General features: G+C 39.1%; 1 protein-coding gene across 4 annotated transcripts in view; it reads right to left on the bottom strand.

Moving 5' to 3' along the window:
- ARHGAP8 (Rho GTPase activating protein 8) overlaps positions 1-27,258 on the bottom strand; it is an 85,370-nt gene that overhangs the window by 54,716 nt on the left and 3,396 nt on the right. For 2 of the 4 annotated variants that reach the window (XM_054834449.1, XM_054834440.1), the window contains exons 2-3: positions 5,721-5,832; positions 2,320-2,457 (exon numbers count right to left, since the gene is read on the bottom strand). In XM_054834449.1, coding sequence (XP_054690424.1) covers positions 2,320-2,457; positions 5,721-5,757 — 175 coding nt within the window. In that variant the 5' untranslated portion in view covers positions 5,758-5,832. The remainder of the gene's footprint in view (positions 1-2,319; positions 2,458-5,720; positions 5,833-27,258) is intronic. The other 2 variants (XM_054834460.1, XM_054834470.1) reach the window with 1 other exon arrangement.

Below are 27,258 nucleotides of genomic sequence, written 5' to 3'. Positions count from 1 at the left end.
TTAAACAATGGCTAGGGGACTTTTTTCCCCATAGAAAAGACTGCAGTATTAAGGACAAAATCATCAGAGATAATCCAACATTCATCTTGTAAGATTCATCTTGTAAATACCTCCATTTGCTTTGGTGAATTTAAGCCAGGAGTACACCTAATGTTTGGACTTTATTCCAAGCAAATACTGATACAGAACAAGTTCCAAGATGAAACTATGGAAGCTACAGGTAGGTCTCTAAAAAGCACTGTGGCTTTCGCTCCACTATACCGAAGCACATTCCCATTCTTTAACACAGGAACAAGGCATACGCATAGGATGAAGCCAGGTGGGACTGCTCAGGAAAGGGCAGGCAGGTTATCATTCTGTCCCCATCACGTGTTCTCTGTTTCACCATCAGAAAAAGTATGATTTTTTAAAAGGAGTTGTTCCAGTATATTTAATCTTCTCATTCAAAAATTTTACCCTTTTTTGAGTTCCCCCACCATTTCAACTCTTCTGAGTCAAATGACAGGGCCCTTCTGAGACTATGAAAGTTACAGGTTTTGTTTGCCTTGGTAGTAAGTGAACCTTTATATATTTATTTTTTTAAATCAGCAGGGAATGTCGTCTTGGTCAGCTGAGGAGAACTTACTAAAATTGCCAACTTGTCCCCTTTTCCCCCAGTCTGGAGGGATGGAGAAGAGGAGCTTTGCCTAAGCATGGACTCGGGGTTTTCAGCTCACCACCCAGCAGCTCTGCCCACAGCTGCAAAAATGATGATGGTTCCTCCAAGGAAAATAAACACACAAGGACAGACAAGTAGCAAGTGCTTATGACTTCCAGGGCAGCTTTGAGTGAATGAAGAATGAGGAGCAACAACAAACATTTACTAAATAGCTGTGCATGATTAAAGTTGAAGCAGTAAATACGTGGCCCATCACAATTTGATGTTGAGTATACTAGCAGGAGAAAAAAAAAGTCTTGAAGATCTCTTTTAAAGCATTATTATGAAGCACTGCCTAACACAGCAGATGGAAGAGGTTCTTAGATGGACAGTTACAGTGACTCTGGTGTATCCAGTGTGTCTGTTAACACTTCTATTTCACAGTTTGTTGGTTTGATTTCAATGTTTTCATTAATAACTTTTATATCTTTGTATTTCCCCCATCCCAAAACTGGTGCTTGAGTGAGAAACATCCTGGTGGGTTAGCAGGTAGTAGCTTTTAAATCACAAGAATGTAAATCTTATTCCCTTGTTTATGGATTTGAGTCTTATGTTGCAGGGTTAGTTTTGAAAAAGGTAAAAGGTAACTATTATCCTGTGCATAACTAGCTTCAAGAAGAAAAGTTACTATGGGTAAAATTCTCCTCGCACTACAGTCAGAAGTCAAATTACCATGGATTTCTCTGCCCTAGTCAATCATACCTCACTAGAGGACTGGTTTTGCTGAAGTTCATATGTTCACATGGATGACACCCTGTTTACGGCTCAAATTCAGGAAGGTACATATGTATAACCTGAGTTCATAATTTTCCTGAAAAAACATAATCTAGGCTCACTGAAGTATGAGGTACAAAAAGTATGCACAATACAACATAATCTTAGACTTCATTAGGATGAGCAATGTTAAATACTGCTATTAGTTTCTTATTGTATACATCTCTAGTTCAGGATTGTGATTATTAATGCTATTTTAACAAGCACATTGATGCTAAAAATAAGCCAAAGGGAAAAAGTATGCAATGTGTAAAGAGGTGCTTTTATATCATAAATATGCCTGCATATCTTATATGTTGCTATAACATTTTAAAAATAAGTAACTGTAAACATTAAATAATCCAATATTCAAATACGCCATGTACCCATAGCTTCTCTCCATGTCACAACAGAAAGTCAGGTGATAAATGCAGTTAACATTTACGTCAACAGTTTCCTTTCTGCCTTTTATTAGTTTTTATACAGTAACCCATATCTCTTCAGAGTTGCACGCCCTTTCCAGGGCAGACTAGAAAAATGATTATGTGTGGGTATGCAACACTTCAGGTTATTCAGAAAACAAAACAGCTTATCACTGAAATAAAGTACAGATCTGTTACAGCCACAGTTAGGCTTTAGATTATAACATATTGCTATAGTTATATTTTAAAGCAATATTACGCTCAAATATTTGACTCATAATTCATCCGCAGAAAAGCACTGAGTTCACATATTACTATTCAGCTGCTTTTCAGGATGAAGGCTGAAAGCATCAACATGATTCCTATGCATCACCTTGAGGAGTACAGTAAGAAAAATGTGGTAAGGGGTCTAGTAAGCATGAAACCATAGTATTTTTCCAAACATACCTGCTAACTGGATGATGCCATGTCTCGCAACATCATAGTAAGGGTGATTGATATTTAACTCAGGATCCTCAAGTGGTGGAGACATATATGTTTCTTCCTGTTCTGATTGTGTATCTTCCGCTTCGTCTTTCTGCAGTTCTAAAGGAGCAAGCAAGAATGCTTAAGTGCTAATGACCAAAGAAAAACTTATGCCTGTGACACAATATCGAAGGGTTGGATTTTAGCTCAGTTTGACAAAAACATAGGCCTTTATCACCATTTGTTGCAGTTTCAGATCAGTTTCTTGTTCTTTACCCTATGTCACATGTGGGAAAAGCAACCCTTTAATATCTCAAAGCTACCTTCACATCCTCAAGATTACTATCTACTGTGATGCTCACAAAAATCTTGACAGTGACTGGACAGCTGGCAAGCTGTGACCTTGCTATTCACAACTGCTGGTATTGTGTCATCATTTCCTATACTCGACAATCTGCTTGTTATATCCATCTACAGCTGCTTGTCTTTTACTTCAAGGCTGTCCAAATGGGGAAGTCAAAGTTTCAGTACACTAATGTGTTCATTGACAGCTACTGCGCTTTAAGACCCCACGTGAAGGCTCTCTGAGGGCAGACTTAGTACTTTGCATAAAGATAGCAAAGTGCAAACAAATCTCCACCTCCCCTCTGCCAAAATCCACTGTTTCCTTGAAATCCTTTAATCTTCTGAAGTTGCAATAGGCAAGGCAGCCGAATGTCCATCTAGCATATATTCCACCTAGAGGCCAAGAAAAGGTGTAAAAGTCTGCTCAAATCTTGGTGAAATCAATGGGCATCCTTCCCCACTTCAGTACATTCTGGACTAAATCTTCAAGTTAAAATCTACTCTACATTGAAATTAGCAATACAAGGTCAATCAATCTTGTTCCAGAGTGTTTTGGTTTTGTTTTCATTTCTTCCCAAGTTTTTTCCAAACTGTTGTAAGGTTCAGAAAGAGCTGATCCTAAGTACATACCCAAAGGAAGACAGATTCTGGGATAATTACTGTCACAAACGTTTCTATGCCATTCACATGAATAGTTTTCTACAAACTGACGGGAATAACATTATACTGACACATTAACACACAAGTGTCTTGGTAGCTTAAGACAAGAAAAGGTACATGTAAAGAGAAAAATGAACGTTCTGATAAGGTGCACCACCTGCTGTGCATCATCCATTTCTTTCATCATGCAAGTTTTAATAAGGCAGAATTAACTGTTTTATCTATAACATTATTAGTGCAACTTTAAAAAGTATTTCAAGAATATTTTGCCTTCTGATCATCTGCATATTTCCTATGCCTTGACCACCATGCAAGAAACACTAGGGCAGAGAGAATATATTAAGTGTAGATTTCAGCCAGATTTATATGCCAGTAGCTAATAAGTGCTAGAGAAAGACTCCTACTAAATATTTTGGAATGCTTTCCACTCACAGTTTCCCAGTATCTTTCTATCCTATAAACAACCACGTGAAAGCTTTATTGTCTCAATTTTTATTTTTAACATGATTTGTACCAAAAATGCATTTCACAAGAATGAAAAATGCCACTAGTGGCGGGTTTCTCAAAGACAAAGTGGAATCAGGAATGTATGTACTACTTTTACATTTCTTTATGTCTGTATTCACATTAAAGTCTCCTTGGAAAATAGATCAGCAGTCTTATAGGAAAAAAAAAATATCTGCTTTTAGAAATATACCATTAGAGTCCTCCTCAGACACAGAAAAAAGTTAAAATTCTTATTATCATCTCCAAAACATGTATTTTTCTATCCTTTAAAAGTGTAACATACATGAAAAGCTACACTAACCTTAACTGGAAAAGTATTCTTACACTTTAAAGAATGTTTTTGTCACAAGACCCAGGAATAATAATACAAACATAAAAATTTCACAATTCTTTTCCCTTTTTATATATCTAAGTCATGTTAAAACTCAAAACAAGAAAAACGCTATTTTGTTTAGTAGGGTTGTTTTTTTTTTTCACAGCTGAGCACTCTAACCACTTAAAAGTAACAAAAAGTTGCAAAAGGGAGAGAGAAAAAGAAATAGAAAATGCTAGTCTGTGGGGATATGAAGCAGAAGCTGTGAACCATTTACCGGAGTCCACTGAATCTTAACAGGGTTTATTAAGAGTGAAATGTATATTCAAGTTAAACACAACAGAAACAATCAATATGTTAACTACAGCCTTTGGTACAGAGGGGCAGAGGCTAACTCCTTGTGTAAAAAATTATTTTGTACTATGCATAAAAATTGACGCATTTCCAAAAAGCAGGGGTAAGGGTTTGTAAACAAAATATAGATATCTGGCTTTGAGAAGCAGCAAAGAAGGAGAGAAGTAAAGTAAATACACATGCCAGTTTGTACTGCAGTTATTCACAGAGACTAAAGAAATCCCAACATCTACTGAAAAGCTAGTTAACCCTAACCTAGTAAGATAATTCTTTGCATATTCTTCCCCCCCCCCTTTTTTTTTTTTTTTTACAAAAAACATGCCAGCAAGAGGACTGGAGCTCAAGAGATGATTCGCAATAAACACAAATAAAAAAGATGATTCATTGTTCCAAACTGCGGGAGACCACAGGTCCATTTTTCTCCTGCAGATGATAGGGGAGTTTATTGCCCTGCTCCATGACCCATAGCAGAGGATCATCTGTTACTACTCACACCGTTATCTCTGTTCAACCCAGGCTGGGAGACAACATGAGGGGCCTGATCCAGGGCTTGCCAAGGTGAGGGGGAAAATTGCTTTCAGTGGATTTTGAATCAGGCCCTAGGAGTAAAAAGCCAGCCAAGTGCTGCTGCTCAAAGTCATGACATGGAGAAATCAGAGCTAAGGTGAGGGACAGGGAAAGGGAGACTGAGGTGGAGGGGGGAGGAAGAAAAAAAAAAAAAAGCTCTGGAAGGCTCTTGTTTTGCAGTGCAACCTGGCATCCTCAAAACCTCAAGGAAAAAAAAACGTAGCGCTGATATTTCAAAATGATGAGGCCCCTAATGCCATGGTCATATTGCTCAGCTCGACTAACATCTTTGGAGATAACATGCAATACAGCAATCTCTATGCTCATTCAATACTTGTCTCTTTGGAGTAATGACTCCCATTTGTGCCACAATATGTGATGATGGTGATATTCCAATAGCCTAGAATTGTACTAGGAACATCTACCAATAATTCATAAAAGCTGCATGTATTAAACTAACCTTCAACCCTAATGGCTTTAATAGGGTACACATCAGTACAGTGGCTGTAACTCATATTGGATTGCTCCAAGAAGTATTACAAAATGCTGGTGAAGCCTCTCACTTACTGAAGACGGTCTATTAAATCACCTGTGAGGCTACACAGATGCCATTTGAAGTATAATAAAAAATATTTACCTATTTCAGCTAACTTCTCATAGTCAATCTCAGACATGTTTCCCTTTAGGAACAAGTCTATGCAGATCTTGCTAACTGATTCTTGCAGGATGAAATGGTCCTTGGGTCAACCCTACAAAAATAAACAAAAGTATCTGTCATCACAACGTGGTGGTTTTTGCACATTGTACAGATATAAAAAGAAAACACACCCCACCCTCACCCCCCAAATCCTACCGCCCAATTATTGTTGAGGAACCTGATCATCTGTGTTTGGGCACCATCTTCTTACAACAAAGTATTATAAAAGTATTTTAAAACAGTAGTCCAAAAAAAAAAAAAAAAGAAAACCTATGTGTAATAACAAGACTTTCAACAAATTGACCTGTTTTTATTTCAGGGGGGTTGTTCTTCAAAATACATACATATTACACATTTTGAATGATAAATATCAGCATTGCAGATTAATTCACATCTAGAAACAACTTAAACCTTATTTTTTTCTTAATTTTATTTCTCTGATGAAGAAGAATATATATAATCCATACCCTCACACCATAGTCACTTTTTCTGTAACAGTTTTAAGCTTTATTACAGGAAATGGTCTATACCTCACATTTCACATGAAAGAGCTTCATAAAAATTTCAAGTGAGCATTAACATATAAAAAACCTGAAAAAACAGCAGTTCCTGTGCGTAATCACTGCTTTTTGTCAAATGCTCTGTGGAGTGCTTTGTAAACAGAATACTAAGTAACACACCCAAAGTGAGCATCGGGAGCGAAGAATATGATTTAGAAGATCTGCTTTCCAAAGCAGCTGCTCGAAAAGGCAAAATGAGTGCTTCCCTTAAATTAAAATCCAGACTTGGTTGTGGAGGTGAGAAATAAATTGAGCTTTTATAACTCTCCTTTTAATTAAATTTAACACCCCACCCCCGTTTCATACCAGTTCAGTTTCATCTAAACACGTTAAATAAAGAGAGGCAAATTCATGGGTTGGTTGTTGAGAAAAGGCATGCACAAGGATGTTTTTCTTCTTTGCCGAGAGGTTAGATTTTTGTATTGCTACTTCAAAGAACTGAAACTGGGAAATTTTGGACCAAGAAAAGACCAGTTTGCCTGCTTGCTGCTGCCCAACCTGCACATCCCAAAGCTTAAGTTGGTTTATTCCAGACCCACAAGTTTGAAAGCTAGATAAGACCCTTTCTAAAAAAACAACAACAAAAAAACCAACAACCAAAAAAACAAACAGAGAAGGAATATATAAGTAGTTTTCTAGAAATAAACTGCACATCAACAAAGCTAATAAACATCTGATGCTACATGTGTGAACTAGAGACGGATTCTAACCAGTAAATGCGAAGTCTTCCTTTGGGTTTATCCTTTGCATCCTAGTATATTACTACACCTCCCAAGTACTACAGCGAAATAAGTACATTCACCATAACATTCACAATATTTAAAAGAGCTTCTGATGGCTAAGGAAGATTTTCCAGAAATTTTCAAAACTTTTCACAGATCTGATACTAATGTAACAGTAATTATCACCAAAGGCAACCATGCATTTCCATAACTTGCTGCACTACAGATAAAATATGAACAAGGTTCTACCACTTTGAACATTTTCAAACAGTCACCAACTATTTTATAACAATCTTATTTGTTTCTTGTTGAAAATAATTATCTTCATTTACAGGAAACTCTCAATGTACAAGCACATACAAAAGGAAAAGTCCCATTAAGTTCAAAAGAGAAAATTTTGCAATTTCTCACTGAGCAACAATTTTCATAAAAAATGAAAGCAAATCTGGTCCAGATATATTTCATGTTAATTTTAACACATAGCATTCCAAATGATAATTCCATTGTTGTTTTTAAACTATGATGCAAACAAAACAGTGATTGATATTCTAACTAGTAATTAATTAGTTTAATATTATTCTGAGTGGTATTTAGACATTTCTAAAACTAACAATTAGCAACTAGTGTGATGATTCATGTTTCATTTAGCAACTAATTTGTGACAGGTATTGTACATGGTTCAGCTCCTAAGTACTTGGTATATTATCTGATCACAAATACCTGCGACGGTCAGGAGTAAATGGTACATAAGTATCTACACTGAATAAACAAAAATTAAAAATGTTTTTGAAGCAAAATTTATCTGCAAAGTAAGGAAAGTTGACTTTTTCTACCTTACTGAACAATTTGCTCCCAACTTTTTTCCTAAACAAAACGTTTACATTTGTATTCACACCTCTTGGCCTCCAACTCCACCAAGTATTTCAAGTAGGCCTTTCAGCTCTTTGCTGAAGCTGGAACCTGACCATAATAACCTCTTTGTAATGTAACTTTCTGTTATGTTTTTCAATTTAGTTTTCATAGGAGGACCCCACACCAGAGCAGGTGGAGACACCCAAAGGGGTCTGTAACACCATGGGAAGCCCACGCCGGAGTGGGTTTGCTGGCAGGACTTGTGACCCCCTGGGGGACCCACGCTGGAGCAGGTCGTGAAGAACTGCAGCCCATGGGAAGGACTCACGTTGGAGAAGTTGGTGGAGGACTGTCTCCCACGGGAGGGACCCCACGCTGGAGCAGAGGAGGAATGTGAGGAGTCCTCCCCCTCAGGAGGAAGGAGCGGCAGAGACAACGTATGATGAACTGACCACGACCCCCATTCCCCGTCCCCCTGTGCCGCTGGTGGGGAGGAGGTAGAGAAATTGGGAGTGAAGTTGAGCCTGGGAAGAAGGGAGGGTGGGGGGAGGTGTTTTAAGATTTGGGTTTAGTTCTCATTACCCAACTCTGATTTGATTGGTAATAAATTAATCTAATTTTCCTGAGCCCAGTCTGTTTTGCCTGTGACAGTAATTGGTGAGTGCTCTCTCCCTGTCCTTATCTCGACCCATGAGCCTTTTGTTATATTTTCTCTCCCCTGCCCAGCTGAGGAGGGGAGTGAATGAGCGGCTTTGGGGGGCACCAGGCATCCAGCCAGGGTCAACCCACCACAACTACCACCTGCATTCAGCCAAACTTTCTAAACAAAGAAAGCCAATGTTCAATATATCTGATCTTCACAGACTTCATCCCAACCAAGTATTTCCCAAAGCTCTTATAAGGAAATGGGGCACTACCTTCCTTCTAATGTGTCTTTTTACACAAGGCTTTTCCATCCTATTGAATTTTAACTGTAAATCATAAATAAAATCATAAGTCATAAGAACTAGGCTATATCTTTGACACCAGAATGTTCTTCAGATGATGTGAGTAATGAAAGTCTCAATGAACTGATGGAATAGGAAAAAAAGCGCCATCTCCTTGAGCCCCCACTTGAAGAAAAAAGAAAGATACAATCCTTCTGCTGCATAGCATGGAATAAAAACCAATTTCTCCTTCATACTAATTGCTAACACTATACTTGGAAGCAGTGAGCTCAATCTAAAGAGGACAGATTTAAATCTCTCCCAAAATGTGCCAAAAAACATCTGGCTTTTGAACAGCAAAGTTACTGTACAAGTGAGAGCAACTATGATAGCATTAAAACATTTGCAAATGTTTAACACACAAAGTTACTAGGAAGCTAGAAATAATTTAGATGGAATCAAAGAAGAAGGGAAATGGGGAAGAAACCATCTGCCTGGTTTTCAGCTTAGCATTCCCTTGGGGCAGCAATTAGAAAGTTTCCAGTTACAAGACAAATTTACTGTAGCACCCTCGGAAATTGATTTCCCGTTGACCACAGCATTCTCTGTTCCTAGGAGATAACATAATCTCCTTAATAGCGTTCCATGCCACGTATCACCATTTCTAGTAAACTGTCAGATTTAGTGCCTTCCCCCGCCTCGCCCCGCCAAAAAGGCAGTAAAAAAAGCCCTGAAAAGAGCCAAACTGCAAGCCTTTCATTAATAATAGAAATTTGGAAGTATTTTACAAAATACCACATCCTACATCCCTCCACAGGCAAGGTTATTACTTACTGACACCCCTAAAAGGGCATTACTTTCTGGAAAATAAAGGCAGTCATGCACGCAGAACTGCTTGATAATGAACTCGCATCTACGGATAGTCCAAAGGCGAGGGATTCCTCCCAACATTTGTCAAGGCGCAGACGTCTTTGATGCCTATTCTTTTTGTTCACTCAGCTGTCAGATATGTTCTTCTTCAAATTTAAATAGCGTGGTTTCTCTTCTTTTTTTTTTTTCCTCCTAATGTTCTTGCCTTCCACTGATATTCTTTGTTACTTTTAAAAGGTGTGACACAGCTCACCATGTAACAGCAGTCTGCAATTTACATTTTGATAGGATGAGAATTCTACACACACCCGGTATTTGCTAAGGGGTATTGTCTACAAAACCAGGTAAAGTGGTTTCAGAAGATTATTTTGTTATTTATAATACTGCAGGAACTTTGCTATGGAATTTATAAACACAGCAACACATGAGCTGAGTGCATAATGTACTCGTGAAAAGTGTATTCAAAGCATCCTGCTTTTCTTCCCATAAGTTCTCTGCTCTAACTATTTTTCCTTGGTGTGTTTCCTACACGATGGCTACCAAAACCGAAGCCCATGTTCTTCATTAGCAGTTTGTTTCAGGTATTTTACATCATTTATTTCCATATACTTTATCAATCTACCTTTCTTTGTTGGCAATATGTTGGTGTAAATCAGCTAGACCACCCCTAGGAAGCAGACACCCAGAGGACCGACTGCCAGGGAGAGCATCCAGGCTTGTGGTTCTTTGGGCCTCCTTTGTTTTAGGGACTGATGTGGGTCTAGTTCAGCTAATGTCAAAAGCCTGCCTTGCTACTCAGAGGGTCTCTCGCAAACTAGACCGATTTTTGTGACAGAGTAAATAAAATCAAAAGGATTACTGTATTTCCACATATACAATGCACGGATTAGCTTTTAAAAAGGAAACCAGAGTTCAGCAGCAGAGCAGTTGTACGCCCAAGCAAGTTAATACGAGCAGGGTTCCTTCACTGCTCAGCGCCTCTTCACAGAGCCGCCTTTTCCTCCAGCAAGCTCCATGTCCCCGATCCCCCGGCTGCCTCTGCTGCAGCAGCACCCATGCCCAGCCAACTCTTCTTGTTCTCCCAGCTTCTGCTCCTGTGCAAAATGCGTGTGTGGGAGCGGGCAACCTGACGGAATGGAGTACATACTGACTCATTTTAAAATGCCAGTACTTTTGAACATTGGAGTTATTTGAGATCTGCGTCGCAGGTGAAAATATGGAAAATCCTTTCTTCTTTGGAGTTTCTACAAATTATCACACCATGGAAACTCTTATGTTTCACTTGGCAGCAGGCAGGCGGTTTGGTTTTGTGTTTGTTGTTTTGAGTTTTTGTTTGTTTGTTTCTAATCTACAGCTGCCACACTAACACTTCCCAGCTACCCTTTCCTCTCTCACCCTCTGCTCTCTCTAGCCTGTCTTCTCTCTTTGTCTCAGGCAGCTGTTTATACTGTAGATGTAACCAAACAATTCGCAGAGTTTTACATATAGGACCCAGACTCCCCCAAACTATTGGAGGCATTTGGTATAGTATTTCCCTGGAGGGGAACCAAACACGAAATCATCTCTTTTCCTGCGAGAGCTGGTGCTTCGTTTGCCTTCCTAGCATCGTGACAGTGGGCAACACACTGCTACCGCTGCACGTAGGGAGGAGATGTGGTACAGTTCTGCTTGCTGCTCTACCTTCACCCAACACCAAGCATGAAGGAAGAGGGAGCCTACAACCTACAGCCACACCCTCTGTTATATCTGACAGCTGCTTGCATCTTTTGGAGAATATTGTGGTGCAGGGAGAGGACTCCTCACACTCTTTCCCTGCTCAGTGTGGGGTCCCTCCCATGGGAGACAGTCCTTCACCAACTTCTCTAACGTGAGTCCTTCCCACAGGCTGCAGTTTTTCATGACCTGCTCCAGCGTGGGTCCCTTCCATGGGGTGCAGACCTTTGGGTCCCCCACGGGGTCACAAGTCCTGCCAGCAAACCTGCTCCAGACTAGGCTCCTCTCTCCACGGGGCCACAGGTCCTGCCAGGAGCTTGCTCCAGCGTGGGCTTCCCATGGGGTCACAGTCTCCTTTGGGGGGTCCTCCACAGGCTGCAGGTGGATATCTGCTCCACCATCAACCTCCATGGGCTGCAGGGAGACAGCCTGCCTCACCATGGCCTTCTCCAGGGGCTGCAGGGGAATCTCTGCTCCGGTGCCTGGAGCACCTCCTGCCCCTCCTTCTGCACTGCCCTGGGTGTCTGCAGGGTTGTTCATCTCACAGATTCTCACTCCTCTCTCCAGCTGCAACTGTCCTTTTGGTGTTGCACAGGTCTTTTCCCCCAATTCCTAACTACAGTATCCCAGAGGCGCTACCACTGTGGCTGATGGGCTCGGCCTTGGCCAGCAGTGGGTCCATCTTGGAGCCGGCTGGCATTGGCTCTGTCTGACATGGGGGAAGCTTCTAGCAGCTTCTCACAGAAGCCACCTCTGTATCCCCGCTGCTACCAAAACCTTGCCATGCAAGCCCAGTACAAACATAGGGTCCTAAAGTCAGGCCTACAGTCTGTAATAGAGATGTGCAGATGTGTGATTTAAACACCCAATGTACCTACCATGCTGACCAGATCAGAAATGGGAAGTATGCAAGGGAAAAAAAAAAAATCAAAATGGATGGATGAAACTATTCTTAAAATAAAAGGGTTCTCCTATTTGCTGCAATGACTTCTCCTTCCATGCTGAGAGCCAGTACAGATTCACCCTACAGCCTGGACTCCCATACTCTGCAAGAATGGGGCTTTGCACACAGCAAGCAAAGCTGCATGGCTGCATCTCCAGTTTTGCACAGAACTGAAATACCCTTTTCAAAATGAAAATACTGTGAAGCCTGGAAAAGTAAATATTCTAGTGTTACTTCCACACATCAATATTGATAAGAAGCGTTACTGAACCCAGAAATTCAGGAAAATTTAAACAGTTTTAATTTTATTAAATTTTCCATTTGGGTTCTAATCCCAAATTAATTTTACTACTGTAATAAGTTTCACTGGTTCTGGTGCGGTAAAGATAAATATACACAAATTTCTAGAACTGGCCACATGTCTCTGCAATGTCAAAACATTTTTAACCAAACTTTCAATGAAAAATCCATTTTCAAAGGAATAAAATAAGTCAGCAAATTGAAAAAAAATAAAGCATTTGAAGGATGATGATACACAGGTTGATAAAATTAATATTTACAATTAGAAAATTATTATTTTGAAAAATTCAATGCAAGTTTACAAAAGGTTATCCAACTATATATGGATATTTCAATCAACTTTAAAAGCATAATCACTCTTCTTAATTGCATCTATATAAATTGATTTCCATATCACTTAATACACAAAAATGTCATGATAAAATTTAAAGCAAAATATCAGAAATATCCCTGCAACTGTTCAGCATTTACCTTGTGCATAAATTTTAACATGGTTTGGGTTCTTACATGTTAAGTTGACACCTTTGTTCTTTCAGAATTAACAAAAACATTAAAGAATTTATAGTGGTTAAAACTACCTATCTCCATACAAAATAACACTGTGCTGTAGCATCACTACTCTGTCTTAGAAATAATGTAAGAACTTTTCTGTTTTTCAGGCTGAGATGAAAAATACTATGTTAAAATGGGAAAGGAAAAATAAAAATGAAATGTGTATGGCTTTAAAAAGAAGCCAAACAAAGACTTTATTCTTTCTCTGTCACATTAGTTTGGGGGATTTTGAGCTTCTTTTCATATAATGATCAGAGAGGGCACACACAAAGGTTAATTCCTGCGATGGATTGAGACACGGCCTTGAAAATCAGAAAGAAAGGAAGACAGTCTCCCTGTCATGAGTCTCTATGCTCTATCACACCAAGTTACACACTGATCAAACAGCACTGATTTCTCTGAAAGCAATTTTCTACTAGGGTCATCCATTCAGTGCTTGGAAAATAGGAGAACAGTGCTTACTTGATGATGGTATATATTGTCCTAAACTTGGAAAGAAGCCCAAGTCCATGCAGCAGTTTTTTCAGTATTTACTCCTGGATAAATACTATAGCATTATTCTTTAATTACCCAACCCCCAAAACCTGAATTGCTTTGTTTCTTTGCAGTTTTGAAGCCAAACAGAAATGTGGCTTTGCTCCTCCAACGCCTGGGCCGCTCAGAGCATATCTGCATTGTAAATCTGAACCATGCAAAAATAACTCCCCATGGCAGAGCCACCTAGTGTAGTCTAGTACTGTGCAGAAATCCTGGCTGGTGTCTCGACTGGGCAGAGCAATTTCTGTGGACAGCATGCTATTGGTGTTTGGTACTTCTGTGGCCGTCACTCCCCCAGTGCGTGACTTCCCTACAGAGCCTGTACCCCAAATCCTATTTCCTTACTCCCAGGCATTACTGCTCTTAGGTCTAGGGACTCTGGTTTTGATGTCAATTTTTGCTGGCGACTCCCTCCTGGCTTTTTGTGCTTGCACTCTTCTAACACTCCCACTGCAATACAGGATGGGATAATCCTGTCTTCTGTTCAGCCAAATGCCAACTCTCTGGTAAACCTGATCCTCACTGGCAATGGGAAGAAGGAGGGGAAGTCAGTGACATGCTACTTGCCGTTTCCTCCATGATCATGTTAAGTCATAATTCTCCATGCCCATTCAAGTGGCTCTTTGTTCCTCCTTTGATTTAACTCCTCTCACTTTGTTTTCCTGTCTTCCCATCCATCGAGTTCTTCCCCCCCCTCCTTCTTTCTGTCTGGCCTTCCCCTTTGTTCGTCTCTTTCTGCAACCACGACTCTTTTGTCTTCCACCTTCTCCCTAGTTCCTTCACCATGGCTTAGCTCCTCCGTGCATAATTTTTCATCTGCAACCACCACCAAATTTGCTGGTTAACACAACCCTCTGCTTTGCTGATATCCACGTTCTCCTGCCTCAAGTTCTCTCTCTTCTCATCTCTCGAACTCCTGGCACAATCAGATTTTGAGCTCTCAGGCTGCACATGAATAAATGAACCTCCAAGGTTGAAGACGCTCCAGAAACAAAGGGGATGAAAAGTCCATAACTGCAGAACAGGTGTTTCTTTAGTCCACTACATTTCTTACTGCTACTGTGGTACTTATTAGAACAGAATTCTGTCTGAAACTTGCAGACAGATCTCCTTTTATTTGTACAACTTCCTAAATTATTAAGGCTTAAGAATTCATCCCACTATACTATTTCTGCTTAGACTGTTAATGATGAAACCTAACTGAATGAGCGAATGCCTTTGTATTCCCTTAGCACTTACAATTACACTGGCAATCAGAACTGTAATTTTCTAAGCAGTGGTTTTCATTTGTGATATAGCATTTGGTGAAGCTTGATGGTTCAAAAACCTGGTACTCAAACAATTTTCACCACTGAGTTACCAGAGTGAATACAAAGCAAACTCTGTGTTCACCACATGGATGTATAGCAGCAAAGATAGGAGAGACCAGTAACTTCACAGAAAGAGTAAGCATTTTTGAACAAAGATGACAAATGTAATTTTGAAGCATCCTCTTAAGCCCCATTGGTTCAAACCTTGTTTGGAACAAAAATTTATTAACATTGAAAGGAGGGGAGGAGGTGCCTACATGCTACTTGTTCTGATGATAAATCAGACTTCAGTTTCTGATGCCATCAACTGGGTAATTTTTAACCAGCAGTGCATTCATTTAAAGAAAACATTCACTGTATACAAAATAGAAAAAGCACCACTTGCTACACTATGCAAGAAAGTGAATTCTCAGCAGAGAAGATGGTGTACACTGTGTAGCACGCTCCTGAAATGAGAAGTTTAGTTTTTGTTGGACAGACTTATTTTTCATCTCAGAGAGCGCGACGTGTTCATTAAGTTTTTGTTTGGTTTTTTTTGGGGGGGGGCGTTGTTGTTGGTGATTTTTTGTTTTGTTGTTTGGTTGGGTTTTTTTAAACACATACGCACGTGTTTGTATGTAAGAATTTAGAGCATAATTACCTAAAATAGTACAGATGCTGGAGTGGGACAGAGATAGGAAAGTAAAGGGTTACTGCCTAGCACAGCACAAGCACGCCCTGCCTGCAGCAGGGGCTGCATTGCTGTTTGGGACGGCCTTTACAGGCTGTCCTGGGCCATGAACAACGCCTGTGGGATACGTAAACCCAACTCTGGCCACTCCTGCCAGTCCTCCGAGAGCTGACTCCGGACTGCAGGGTGCCATGCAGACCTCACTCACCTAATAAAACATTTTCCCACAGTTATATACTATGTGCAATCTCAAAGTATACTGCGACTTGCCAGCCTCTATAATGCTAGTGATCACCTCTGTGCAGGACTGGAGAAGGTAGGTAAAGAGAGCAGGTCATACTTTGAACCTACAGACTGCCCATCACCCATCTTCCTCCTCTACTGGGAAACCAGCGATGCATTGTCATTTCATTGACCATGAAATACATAAGCAAGGTCTCTTCCCCCCCCACCACCCTGCCATACCTTCTCTGCTGCAAGGAGTCAAAAATCTATTTATGGGAAGAATTGAGCATGTCAGAGCGAAATAAAAATTGTTTCCCTACTGCGTATAAATATCTGCATGTATCAGCCATTCCCAGTTCTGAAAGCACTGAAGTAAAGGGATTATTTCTACCCATTACTAGCAAAGAGGTTTTGGAAATACTCTTTTGTTGTCTGAAACAGTGCAGCTATTTTCTTATCGCATCCATTCGTTCATCTGGCACAGTGCAAGCACATGGGAAAAAAAAAGTGCCTAATGTATAACCGATTAACAGAAGGCCATGTAAGCTTGCTCTATCGTTAGGACAAAATTATCTGAACATGGATAAGTGGCTGCAATATGACACACTACACCACCATTTTTTGATTCAGTGTAAATGTTTGTTGACTAAACAAAGATTATTATAATGTAATCATAATAAACATTAATGATCAGTCATCTATGGAACTTGCTCTCTAAATTAATATACTGTAATACACACTAATGTGGCAGAATTATGTTGGGCTGAACTCATGTTTAACTAGCACTTGCATCTCAAGGGATTACACACTTTCAATTGTAGACAAGTATATTTTTAAGATTGTTCTTTAATTAAATTAATCTGACAAGTTACTGGACAAAGGGCTGGTATATTATGATAAAAAGGGTTTTTTTAATTGCATAATTATTCACTGGGGATTCCTCTGGCTGGAATAAATTAGGGCTTTTAAAGTAAATTAATACCCTTCTTATATTTATGCAACACAGGCCAATGTTTCCGGTTCTTGTCAAGATGTAGCAATACTCAGGTTTACCTTCACCCCTCCCACCTCCACGCTGCACCAGAATGAATAGTACTGTAAAGCACAGGAGGCGAATTCCAAAAGCCATTTTATATGGTGAACATATAGCCTGTGTTTAGTTATAAATCTCAATTCAAAATCAAGTTAAATGACGACAACAGCACCTATTGTTCCACTGTTTCCCCGTTTGCATTGGATTGTTTCTTGATTAGCGCACTGAAGACCCAGTTACTTGTTAATTTATCTGAAACAATTATTTCTCCATTACTTCACAAGTATTAAGATTAAATGTTTTCCACCTGGCCAATTCATAAATTATCATAATTTACTGTGGAAGGCAGGAAATTTAGCACTGTAAAGCCTGGCAGTGTTTTGCCACAAGAGTTCAGCGCACGATGTTGACAAAGCTGCCCATGCAGTCTAGTGTTTCAGATGAGAACTCAGTCATTGATCTGCTTGTGCCAAGGGGCTTAGGAGGGCCCAAAATAGTTCATATGTTCAATACCATCAATATAATCAAGCAGCAACAATGGCCAATTTAAATCTAACCTTGAACTCAACTTCCTTCCATATTCAGTCCACCTCAGATTTCCCCTCTATTCACACCAGCACATCCCAGCCTCAGAATCTTAATTTTTAAAATCACACTAGATTTCTATAGATGTCTTGGAATTCCAACTGAACAAAAATTGAAAAACAATTTCACATTTCAAGAGCTTCAACTGTTTTTCTGATGGCAGAATTGTGAAGATGATGTTAAAATGTTTCTTGCTCATCTTGTCACCAAAACTGAAACTCACTAGCAACTCACATACACTTTATTTTGCTGGCTTTTGTAAGCAAAATTCTGTGATAGATAATGTTTGTGGAAGAGCACAAGGAATTCTTGTACATGCAAAACTGCAGAATAACTAAGTTTGTCAGCCAGGACTATGGAGTATTGGGAACTAGAGGACAAAAAAGAAACAGAAGATGGAAAGGGAGGAAAAGGCAGATCTTTCCAACTGTAAAGGCTGAAAAAATACCAACACTGAACCTTAAAATTAGACTTAAAGTTATAAATATGGCTAAAAGGCCATATTCTTTTGTGTTCACTATGCTCACGTCTTTTAGAGGTGCAATTCTCTTACCAGGTATGGCATACAGAAGACCAGCTCCAAAAGGACTAGCTAAAATCTGCATGAGAAGCATCTCGTGTCATGGTTCAATGATATATTAAGCGTGACTTTCAAACTCCCTGTACTGGATCAGAAAAAATGAGGTCACATGTAAGAAAGAAATGACACAGCATAAACGAACTCTACGAATTCAAATTTGTTCAAACAATTTTGGCAGGTTAACTTTTTTATCAGAAAGATTTATGTGGCATCAAGTATCTCCTGTCCTCCTAAAGCTGACATAAACAAGGATTTATGCTTTTCTGCTGCCTCCGTGTACTTTGACTAAATTGACCAAAATGGGATTGTGCATCACTGCATGATCTGGATCAAATTTTTATTGCCGGCTGATCTGCTTGCATGTATATGTGGTAATAATGACTGTGGAACCATTGCCCCATTATAAAGGCTTCAACCCTGGAGACATCATCAACTTATCCAAAGGTATTTGTCTATATTCATGCATGTTACAGAGCAGTTCTCAGGTAAGAGAGTGTAGAAAAAGAAATGAAATGGTAGCAGTAGCATGGTGGCTGAAATGACGACTTATCATTAACAACTGGATTCTGCTATCTGACCTTTTCCATACTTTCATTAAAGTCAACTTCAAAAGAAATCTTGCCAATTCCCTACTGTCATGTAAAATTACTTGCTGTCATTGCACCTGGTTTATTACCTTTATCTCTTTAACAGCACCCCCAAACAGGCACAAATTATCATCTTAGGAAAGAATCCAAATTTCTAACATCTGGAAAATAATAAATCTTATTTCCCACGTATGAAATCTAACACTGGTAACATATTGCAGGAGTGACGCATATTAGCCCATTAATCTCCATGAAATGCTACTAGAAGGCTCTTCAGAGGTACTTAACAACACTGGTATCCAGATCTTTTTGAACTTTCAAACATAAATATGCTAATTGCTACACAAATCTACAGATACGAGTGCATCGGTTGTACACACACATAAACCTATGCTAACATCTAACAAGACCACATTGTTTATTCATTATTCTTCTCTGTCAGCACATAAAAAAAATGGAAAACATACAGAAATTTTCTATTACTTACATGCTGAAGTAGTCTTTGGTGTTGCTACAGGCTAAAGTACTACTACAACAGAAGCAACACAAAGGTCTGCATTTAAGCAAGACAATAAAAATCATTACATTTCCCTCTAAGTCAAAGGATGCAGCAGGGTTAAAAAACAACTGGTAGGTTTTCAGGCACTCAAGCCCTTCAGGTGACCTGAAAGAGAAGCTTGTGCACCCAGCAACTTATCATATTATGTACCTTCCAACAATATTCCCTTTGATATGTTTAATAAATATTTAATAAGCAGTATATAAACATAAGAGTGCAGAATTTGAGAAAAAAGCAACGGGACAAGGCTACTGTAAGTCAGCTGTGGAAAACAGCAAGGCCGTACAGCAGAGGAGAACACACAAATTCCTCATTTATGCAGTGATCAGAAGTAAATAAGGCTGTCAGGTGAGGCTCTTCTCCTCTAACTGCCATAATTCAAAATTTAACCTTTTAAATAAATCCCTAGTTTTTCTTGAACAACATTTTTATCCTTTCCAAGGATGTGGACACACAGTTTACCTCACCAGAAATGGTATGTAACACACTTGCTTTACCAACATGGTTGGCAAGAAAAACATTATTTCTTTAGACTGATTAATATATGTGCCATCTTCGTCTTACCTGTTGGCCATAATTAAGAAATACCATATAAAACAGCCAGAATGAGTATTACTAAGCCAGCCTTTTTTTTTTTTTAAACAACTTGGATGCCAAACCCTGGAAAGAATTTCGGGCCAGGATGACGAAGCCTTCCATTCTCTCAGAGGGTCAATTAAAATTATACAGCACCCACACACCAAAAAAACCCCACAAACCGCAAAACCCAAACCAAAACAAGAAAACAACCTTGCACACTGCTTATCAGATTACTTTTCAGAAATAGTGACACACTCAAGCACAAACTTTGAGAATCCCATCAATGCAACAAAACACTTGACAGAATATTCAGCCTTCCTCCAAACACAGATTTTTATCCTTTTCTTCATTTTTATTTATATATTAAGAACACACACCTGTAAGTCACTCACCATGCCTCAGTGTAAAATGGATATACAGACGTATTAGGCCCAGATTGAGGAAAGCATTCAGGACAGCCATAAAGCACCAGCTCACATACACACTCAGCAGAAGTCCAGCTAAAATGAATTATGTGAATCAATGCCTTGAAGGACCATTAGCTGCTTGATTAATCAGGAAGCAGTTCTGCCACTCTTTACCTAATCAGATCTTGCCAGTCTTAGCTCATGTCAAGATATATTTTGCTTCAAAGTACGAAATTTGGTTTCACTACCCCTGACTATAGCTGCTAGAACCAAAACCTTCAACTTGTACCCCACCCTGCACCCACTTGGTAGATACTTGGTGAAAAGAAACAGGACTCCTTGAGGAGAAGTGTACTATTCGGTGTCAGTAACAGTATCATAGGAAAGCTCTTTATGAGCTTCAATTGAAAAGTGTAGTTTGGGAGTAAAGTACTATTTGCCTTTTCATCCAGTCTTTATTATACGGCTTCTAATGATTCCCCCCTCTTTCTTTTTTTCCATAGATTTAGTCAGGCTTCTGTAGGGTTTCATGAGGCTTCTTAAATATTAGTGTAAATTTTTCTCACCATCTGACTTTAAAATCCTCAGTAAGTTATCCCAAGGGCAGATAAGGATCATTTGGCTCTAGAGCCGATTCATTCACACTTCCCGTTTGCTGCGAAAGAAAGGAGACGAAATAAAAAGAAACCGAAAGGTGAATTTATAATAATCCCATTTATAATAATTGGATCCTACTAGGTTTATGGCTGGAACAAGAAGCTATTTTAACCAAAGGCATCTTATACTTAAAATGACATTTCTATCAAAAAATGTTTAGTACTGTTGGTACAGTTAAGAGCAAAGATAACTACAAGAAATTAAGGATAAGATTTTTCCCTGGTTTACAACTTCTTTCTTTTAGTTGGTACTTTTAGTGGTTCCCAGTTGGTACGATTCTATACTTGGATATCTTCATGGACTTTTCAGTAAACAACCAGTTTCTTTGCATGGGTCCTTTGCAGAAAGGAGAGAAGACTTTTTTAAATGATAAGAAAATAAGGTATGAGAAAAGTTACCAGGTTGTCAGAGGAAATAAGAAATGCAGTATGTAAAGCTAGTTACAATTAATTACTTAAAAATACTAGCTTTCAGGTTCATATCAGTGTCATTCTTCATTTTTTAATTACAGAAAATCATTATTTACACATGGGTTTTCACCAGGTTACAGTAAACAATGAGGCCACTACACCCAGAACAAAACTTAAGACTCACAAAAAAGACCTGTAATATCACATGCATTTTTATGACACCAATATGCAGTACTGCAAGCTCTACTTGCAAAGGCAGCTGTTGAATCAAGCACAAAAATGTCTTTTTTTTTTTCCTTTTCATTTTTCCTGCGGTACTTTCCTTTGTAAGTCTTAATAACATATCTTTTATCCTGGCTTGTAAGCTTCTGACTGCAAAGATAAGGTTACAACTGTGAGTTTGTCACATCTGCTTAATCTTTCTGTCAAGCAAAAGAGTATGTATAATAAGTCCAGACACAGAGACAAACCAAGCTACAAACATAACCACAAATTACTCTGCTACCCGAACACTGTCGCAAAATAATTTTCCTACCTTTAGGCAAGATCAAAAAACCACTGCCAAATAAACAAGACCCAGTGGACATACAGGAGCAGTGAAGATGATACTAAGCTACTACTGGTTATTTCTGGCTTCCAAGTTTAACATGAAAACTCGCCTACTGGTTTAATGCCATTCTTGCATACACAGAGTGAGATTCTGTGCCCACAGAAGTCACCACCGTAACTCACACTAAGCTCGACTGAGTCGGGATAGGATCTCACTCCTATGTTGTCAGGTATTTTCCTCCCAAGCATAGGATCATTGCTTATGCTAAAACTCTCTTCTGAGGACCACAAGAATTATCCGCCTTCTGTGGCAAGTCCCCTCTGCGGCACCCAGCTTCAGCATTCCTAGCATCCCACCGTGTACACAGTCTCAGCTAACGTTCAACAAGAAGGTTGAAGTTGCCAGTTCTCAGCTCCTAAAACACAGGGTGCAAACCCCATAAACCTAAACCTATAGAATATTTTTCAGAAAAGTGACATTTTCGTTCCTGTTTCATCCAATAGGTGACAACAAGCACTACATCCATGCAAAAGAGAGCAGTTATATCGAACTGAGATTTCAAGTTCAAGCTACCGTGGTTTCCACACTACCACCTACTGAAGAAAGATACAAATGAACTGCTGGGAATGTCAGTATTCTCTGAAGCTACAGAGATCAGCCCTTAGTGCATAGGCTTTTTTCAAAGCCAGCTTTGTAGGGAACATGCCAAACTTCTGAATTTCAGCCTCACACTCAAGCTTCACGCAAGTGGCTTCTCAAGCTTGGGACAGCTTCCAAAAGCGGAAGCTCCCATGACACTACAGACTTTTGTTAGTAACATTTATCAGAAGAGAGAGTGAGATTTAGAGAAAAAAAGCAGATAAAAATCTTAATTTTTTCATTGTTTCAATTCATTTCCATATTTAGTATGTGTAAACACATGAAAAATTATGTATATAGCAAACAAAATTTTGGCACTTTTTTCTGCCTCACATGGTAGATTAATATACTGAATAATAGTAAAGATGGATGTGGAAAGTCTGTGAACGGAAACACCTTAGTCTTTCCAATTTATTGTATGGCATGTTATGCATTCTTCCCCGATAATTCAATGCCTTCTTAAAAATAAAAACAGACTCACCAGGTTTATATTCTGAATCTTCTCTAGTTCTTCTTAGTTACACGATAAAAGACACCATGAAGTATTTCAGGATGTAGCATCCAATACACTGGTTTCTCAGCGTGCACACTGTCATGTGTTTATAGACCTTATATTCATTGGTCTAACAAATGACATGGAATAGGTTTTCTTTAATGTTCACACAGAGGTGGCTCTACAGCTTTTTAGCTGATAGGCATCTCAGTGGAAATTTTTTAGTAGACATGCATGCGTGGGTGCATAAAGCAACAGAGGTTTGAGAGCGCAACATCAGACAAAACAGGAATACTGTCAGTTATGTGGTATCAGGAAAATATTAAGAAGATGTGGATATTTACAGAGATTCTTCATTGGAGACCAGGGGTTAAAAAAAAAACCCCACCACCTATTTCCTTGTAAACAGCCTTGTAACTTTTTCCTGTGCATCCCTTTTCGCACCTAGCCCAAGCTCCCCACGCTCATCAGTGTGAGCCTGTGACGGCCAACAGAATCCCCACTAAGGGCTACCACAAAGGCACGCAAATGCCTGAGAACTCTGTAAGGAGTTTAAGGGTTAGTTTAAATTTTTTTTTGTTTGTTTTGAAGTGTCTATCTGCAGAAACTTGGTATATGTTTTAACTTGTTACATGTTATCTTCACTGTGTTATGCTGTCACCATATGTAACTGTCAGAGAAGGTCACTGCATGCCATAGAACAACTCATTCCTGGTGAACGTTCTTCCTGAAGCTCTGATGTTCAGCTTTATCACCATGATCCTGCAGCATCATGCCAAAGACAGCGTATTCCCTGATGGCTGTGTGGGAGCCATATAGAAGAGGAAGCTCAAAGTCTTCAGCAGGCTTAATTTCAAAGTTAGAAAAATCTAGTGAAATACAAGCACTTCACAGCACACAATGTCAGCTATAGTCTTGCTAACAATCTACAGTTAAAAGAAATATTCCCAGAATATATTAACATAAAAAGTATAAAAGATATTTTCAGAATGAACAAATCAAAGAAAAAGCTGTTAAGGCAGACATCACTGAAAGGCAATGAAGTTACGCTGCTGGGGATTTTCTTTACTATGGACAGGATTGGTATCATAGCCTAGTTGGTATCACCTGAAACTTCCAAGTCTGAGACTTTATTTTCAGTTTTTTACAAGTTTGTTTATGGGCTGATATTTTCCAACCTCAAAAGAAGCATGTAAGATGGGAGTTCAGGAAGGGTTACTGAGAAGGCTAAGTGAAAGAAATGGAATTTGAACAAGATAAGAGAGAAGAGATGAGATAAGAGAGAAGTTGAATGAGTCCGAACTGGGGATAATAAGCAGAAAATCTGTGTCCACTAACGTAGCTTGAAATGAAACCCAAGACTGTTCTGTCTCACCATTTTTTTCCTATCAGCACATCAGCTGTTACATCCTCTTACATTGCCTGGCCTCAGAAATAGCAATTTACAATTGCTATCAGTTATTCCATCACATCAATACGCAGAAGTCTGTACAGCTAATCTTGAGATTCAGCCTTGATGATGACCTACACCGGTGTCAACATGATATCGTGCAATAGAATTACTATGTTTTTTAAAATTAAAAGTTTATGTATGGATACAAAGCCACAAAGTGTGTTACAAAAAGAGCAATGCGCTTCCTAAGTCTAGCACACAAACCTTCAGGAATGCCAGGGAGGACTACGCCTCAACAATGTGATTTTTAGTCCCCGTGCATGTGTGCAAAGACATATTTTCAGTTACAGAACAGTATTTTTTGTTTCCATGTAATTCCTTCTTCAGCTTCTGGACAGGAGAATGTGACCTGAAGAAGAACCATTCACTTCTACTGAGATGATGACTGTCCTTCCCTCTTGTTAAGGGATGCAGTCATAGAGGCGGCAAGGCTTGCATGCAGGGACAAGGAGAAGGGATGGTCTCAGAGCTAACATGGATGATCTGGAATCCATTTTTGTTTCTGCCAACAATTTCAAATGAGATACTTTAAGTCATTAAAAAAAAAAACTTTTCTCTTAGACTGTTTGAAGACTACCTATGAATTTGCCAAGAGACAACATGTAAGTAACATGAACAGAGCAGTTCCCTCAGAAGAGCCAATCCCAGCTTGCTCCCCTTGACCGACAGGCGTGCCATGCTCCCTGAACGGTGAAAACAGAAATATAATCCTTACTTTTGGAATAGTTTAAAAGCATGAAAAAATGGCTTAAAGGAATACCTATATGTAGTTGGTTTTCCCCAAAACTTTTTTTTTTTTTACACTTATTTATTTAGAGATGCTTTATTCTTCAAAGAGCTAAGAATATGGAGACTAGTCTGACATAAAGAATTGGCTTGAGAATAAAAGAAAACTGAGTACAGCTACCAGTCTACAGAAAAACTCAAATAGCAGCTGGAATGCAGTGCTGAGTGCCTGGCACTGGACACATAGTCCTTGGTTCTCAGAGGCACCTGCAGCCCAGGTGTAGCAAATGGCAGCACTCACAGGAGTCAAAATTTATTACAAATGTGTGGTTTGACCCATCTCATATTTGCATGATTAGAGGATTGTTATTTCTTACATGTTTGTCAGCTTATGCTACTTATTCCCCATCTGCAGTCACTGCACATGCCGTGAAAATGATTATCATCATAGATCAAAGATTATGCCTCCAAAAGACAGAGTGAGGAGGAAAAAACCTCTCAAAGAATATGGATTGCATCAATTCCATATCAAGTGAATTCAGTAATAAAAAATGAAAGATTCAGTAAGTATGAACAAAGTAAGACTTCCAGGAGAAGCAGAGAAGAAATAATAATTTCTTATTTTTTCTTCCTTCAAATGTTCTTGTTGCTTAAACCAGGTATAAGTCAATGATTATATTTAGCTATCTTTTTAAAATGCCTTATATTTTATAACAAGAGAGCTTATTTTAGTTAGGGTCAGGGAAAATTTGATGGTTCAGCTAAGCCACTCTTTAGTATACTGGTAATACTACCTGCCAGTCTCTCATCTGATGCAAAGAAAGCTTTTTTGATAATTGTCTCCCTGAAAAGGCACCAATTGAGTTGTCAGGTTTTAAGCTGTCAGGCTTGAGCAGTGTATACCTACAACAGAATTTGTGTCTTCTGAGAGTAATATCCAGCAGTGTTGCTAAAATAAAGGTCTTTTGACAATACTTTTACAGTTACTCTGCACTTTTACTCCTTTTCAGTCTTAGAGATTGCCGATTCAAACTTTCCCATCATCAGTACTTTTACCCACATATTCTAAAGGTTTGTTTTGTTGTTTGTGGCTTTTTTTGGGTGGGGTGTCAATTAAAACCAGTAAGATTTTACATTTTCCAAAATTCCCAAATTACTTTTTTTTTTCCTGTATTTATTTTGTCATTAAAATTTTGATACTGTTCACACAGTCTGTTTTTTCATGAAAAATCACGTGTGGGCTTTTTTATATAACACAAATCCTAGCCAAACCTCTTCATTCCTGGATATGAAACAGCTGCTTTTTTTCTGCAGCTCAGCTGCGCGGATGAAGCGACGAACATGCAGGAAAGCTGCCAGATACAAAGGTCATTTCCTTTTTCTTCAAAAGCAAAGGGGGTCAACCTGTGTGACTCCAGCCTCACGTAACTCACAAGCAGGTCATACGTGGTTGCCACAGTCGGCCTGTATCATTTGCCTGGCACTGGGTTATGGTGGTGCAGAGGCTGGCGAGCAATCTGAAACCCCAGCTGTGGACACGGACACGGTGCGCAGCAAGAACTACTCACACTAACGCTGGGTGAGGAGTCGCTCCCAGGTGGCCTTGACTGCGTGACCCATTCCTGAGCAGCAGCCTGCCTAGATCCCCTAATTTCCACCTCTCAGAGCTACATCCTAAATCCCTAGCCACAGTAACATCTTGGGCTGGGGTTTATATAGTCTACACGGTGACAGTACTTATCCTACAGTTATTCTATTGTTTCTTTAAACAAAATGAAACATTTGTAATTTTAAAAATGGGAATTATAGTTTCAATAACACAATGCCTATTAAACAATGACTGTTCTGTTGTATCTGAATTTCAAAATTAAACCAATCTAGTCAGCACAGCATAAACATCACAGCCATACTATGCACAAACTCTTTACACCACGAACTGTTTTGACTCTGAACAATTTACCTGAAAAAAAAAAAAATCTGTTAAATTTAAACCTGATAAAAACCAATACCCACATAAGCACGTTGAATGCTCACTCAGCC

Source organism: Grus americana, chromosome 1, assembly GCF_028858705.1.
Source record: "Grus americana isolate bGruAme1 chromosome 1, bGruAme1.mat, whole genome shotgun sequence".
NCBI classification, from domain to species: Eukaryota; Metazoa; Chordata; class Aves; order Gruiformes; family Gruidae; genus Grus; species Grus americana.
Note: the sequence above shows the minus strand (reverse complement) of the source record. Positions and strands in the feature narration are given on the sequence as shown.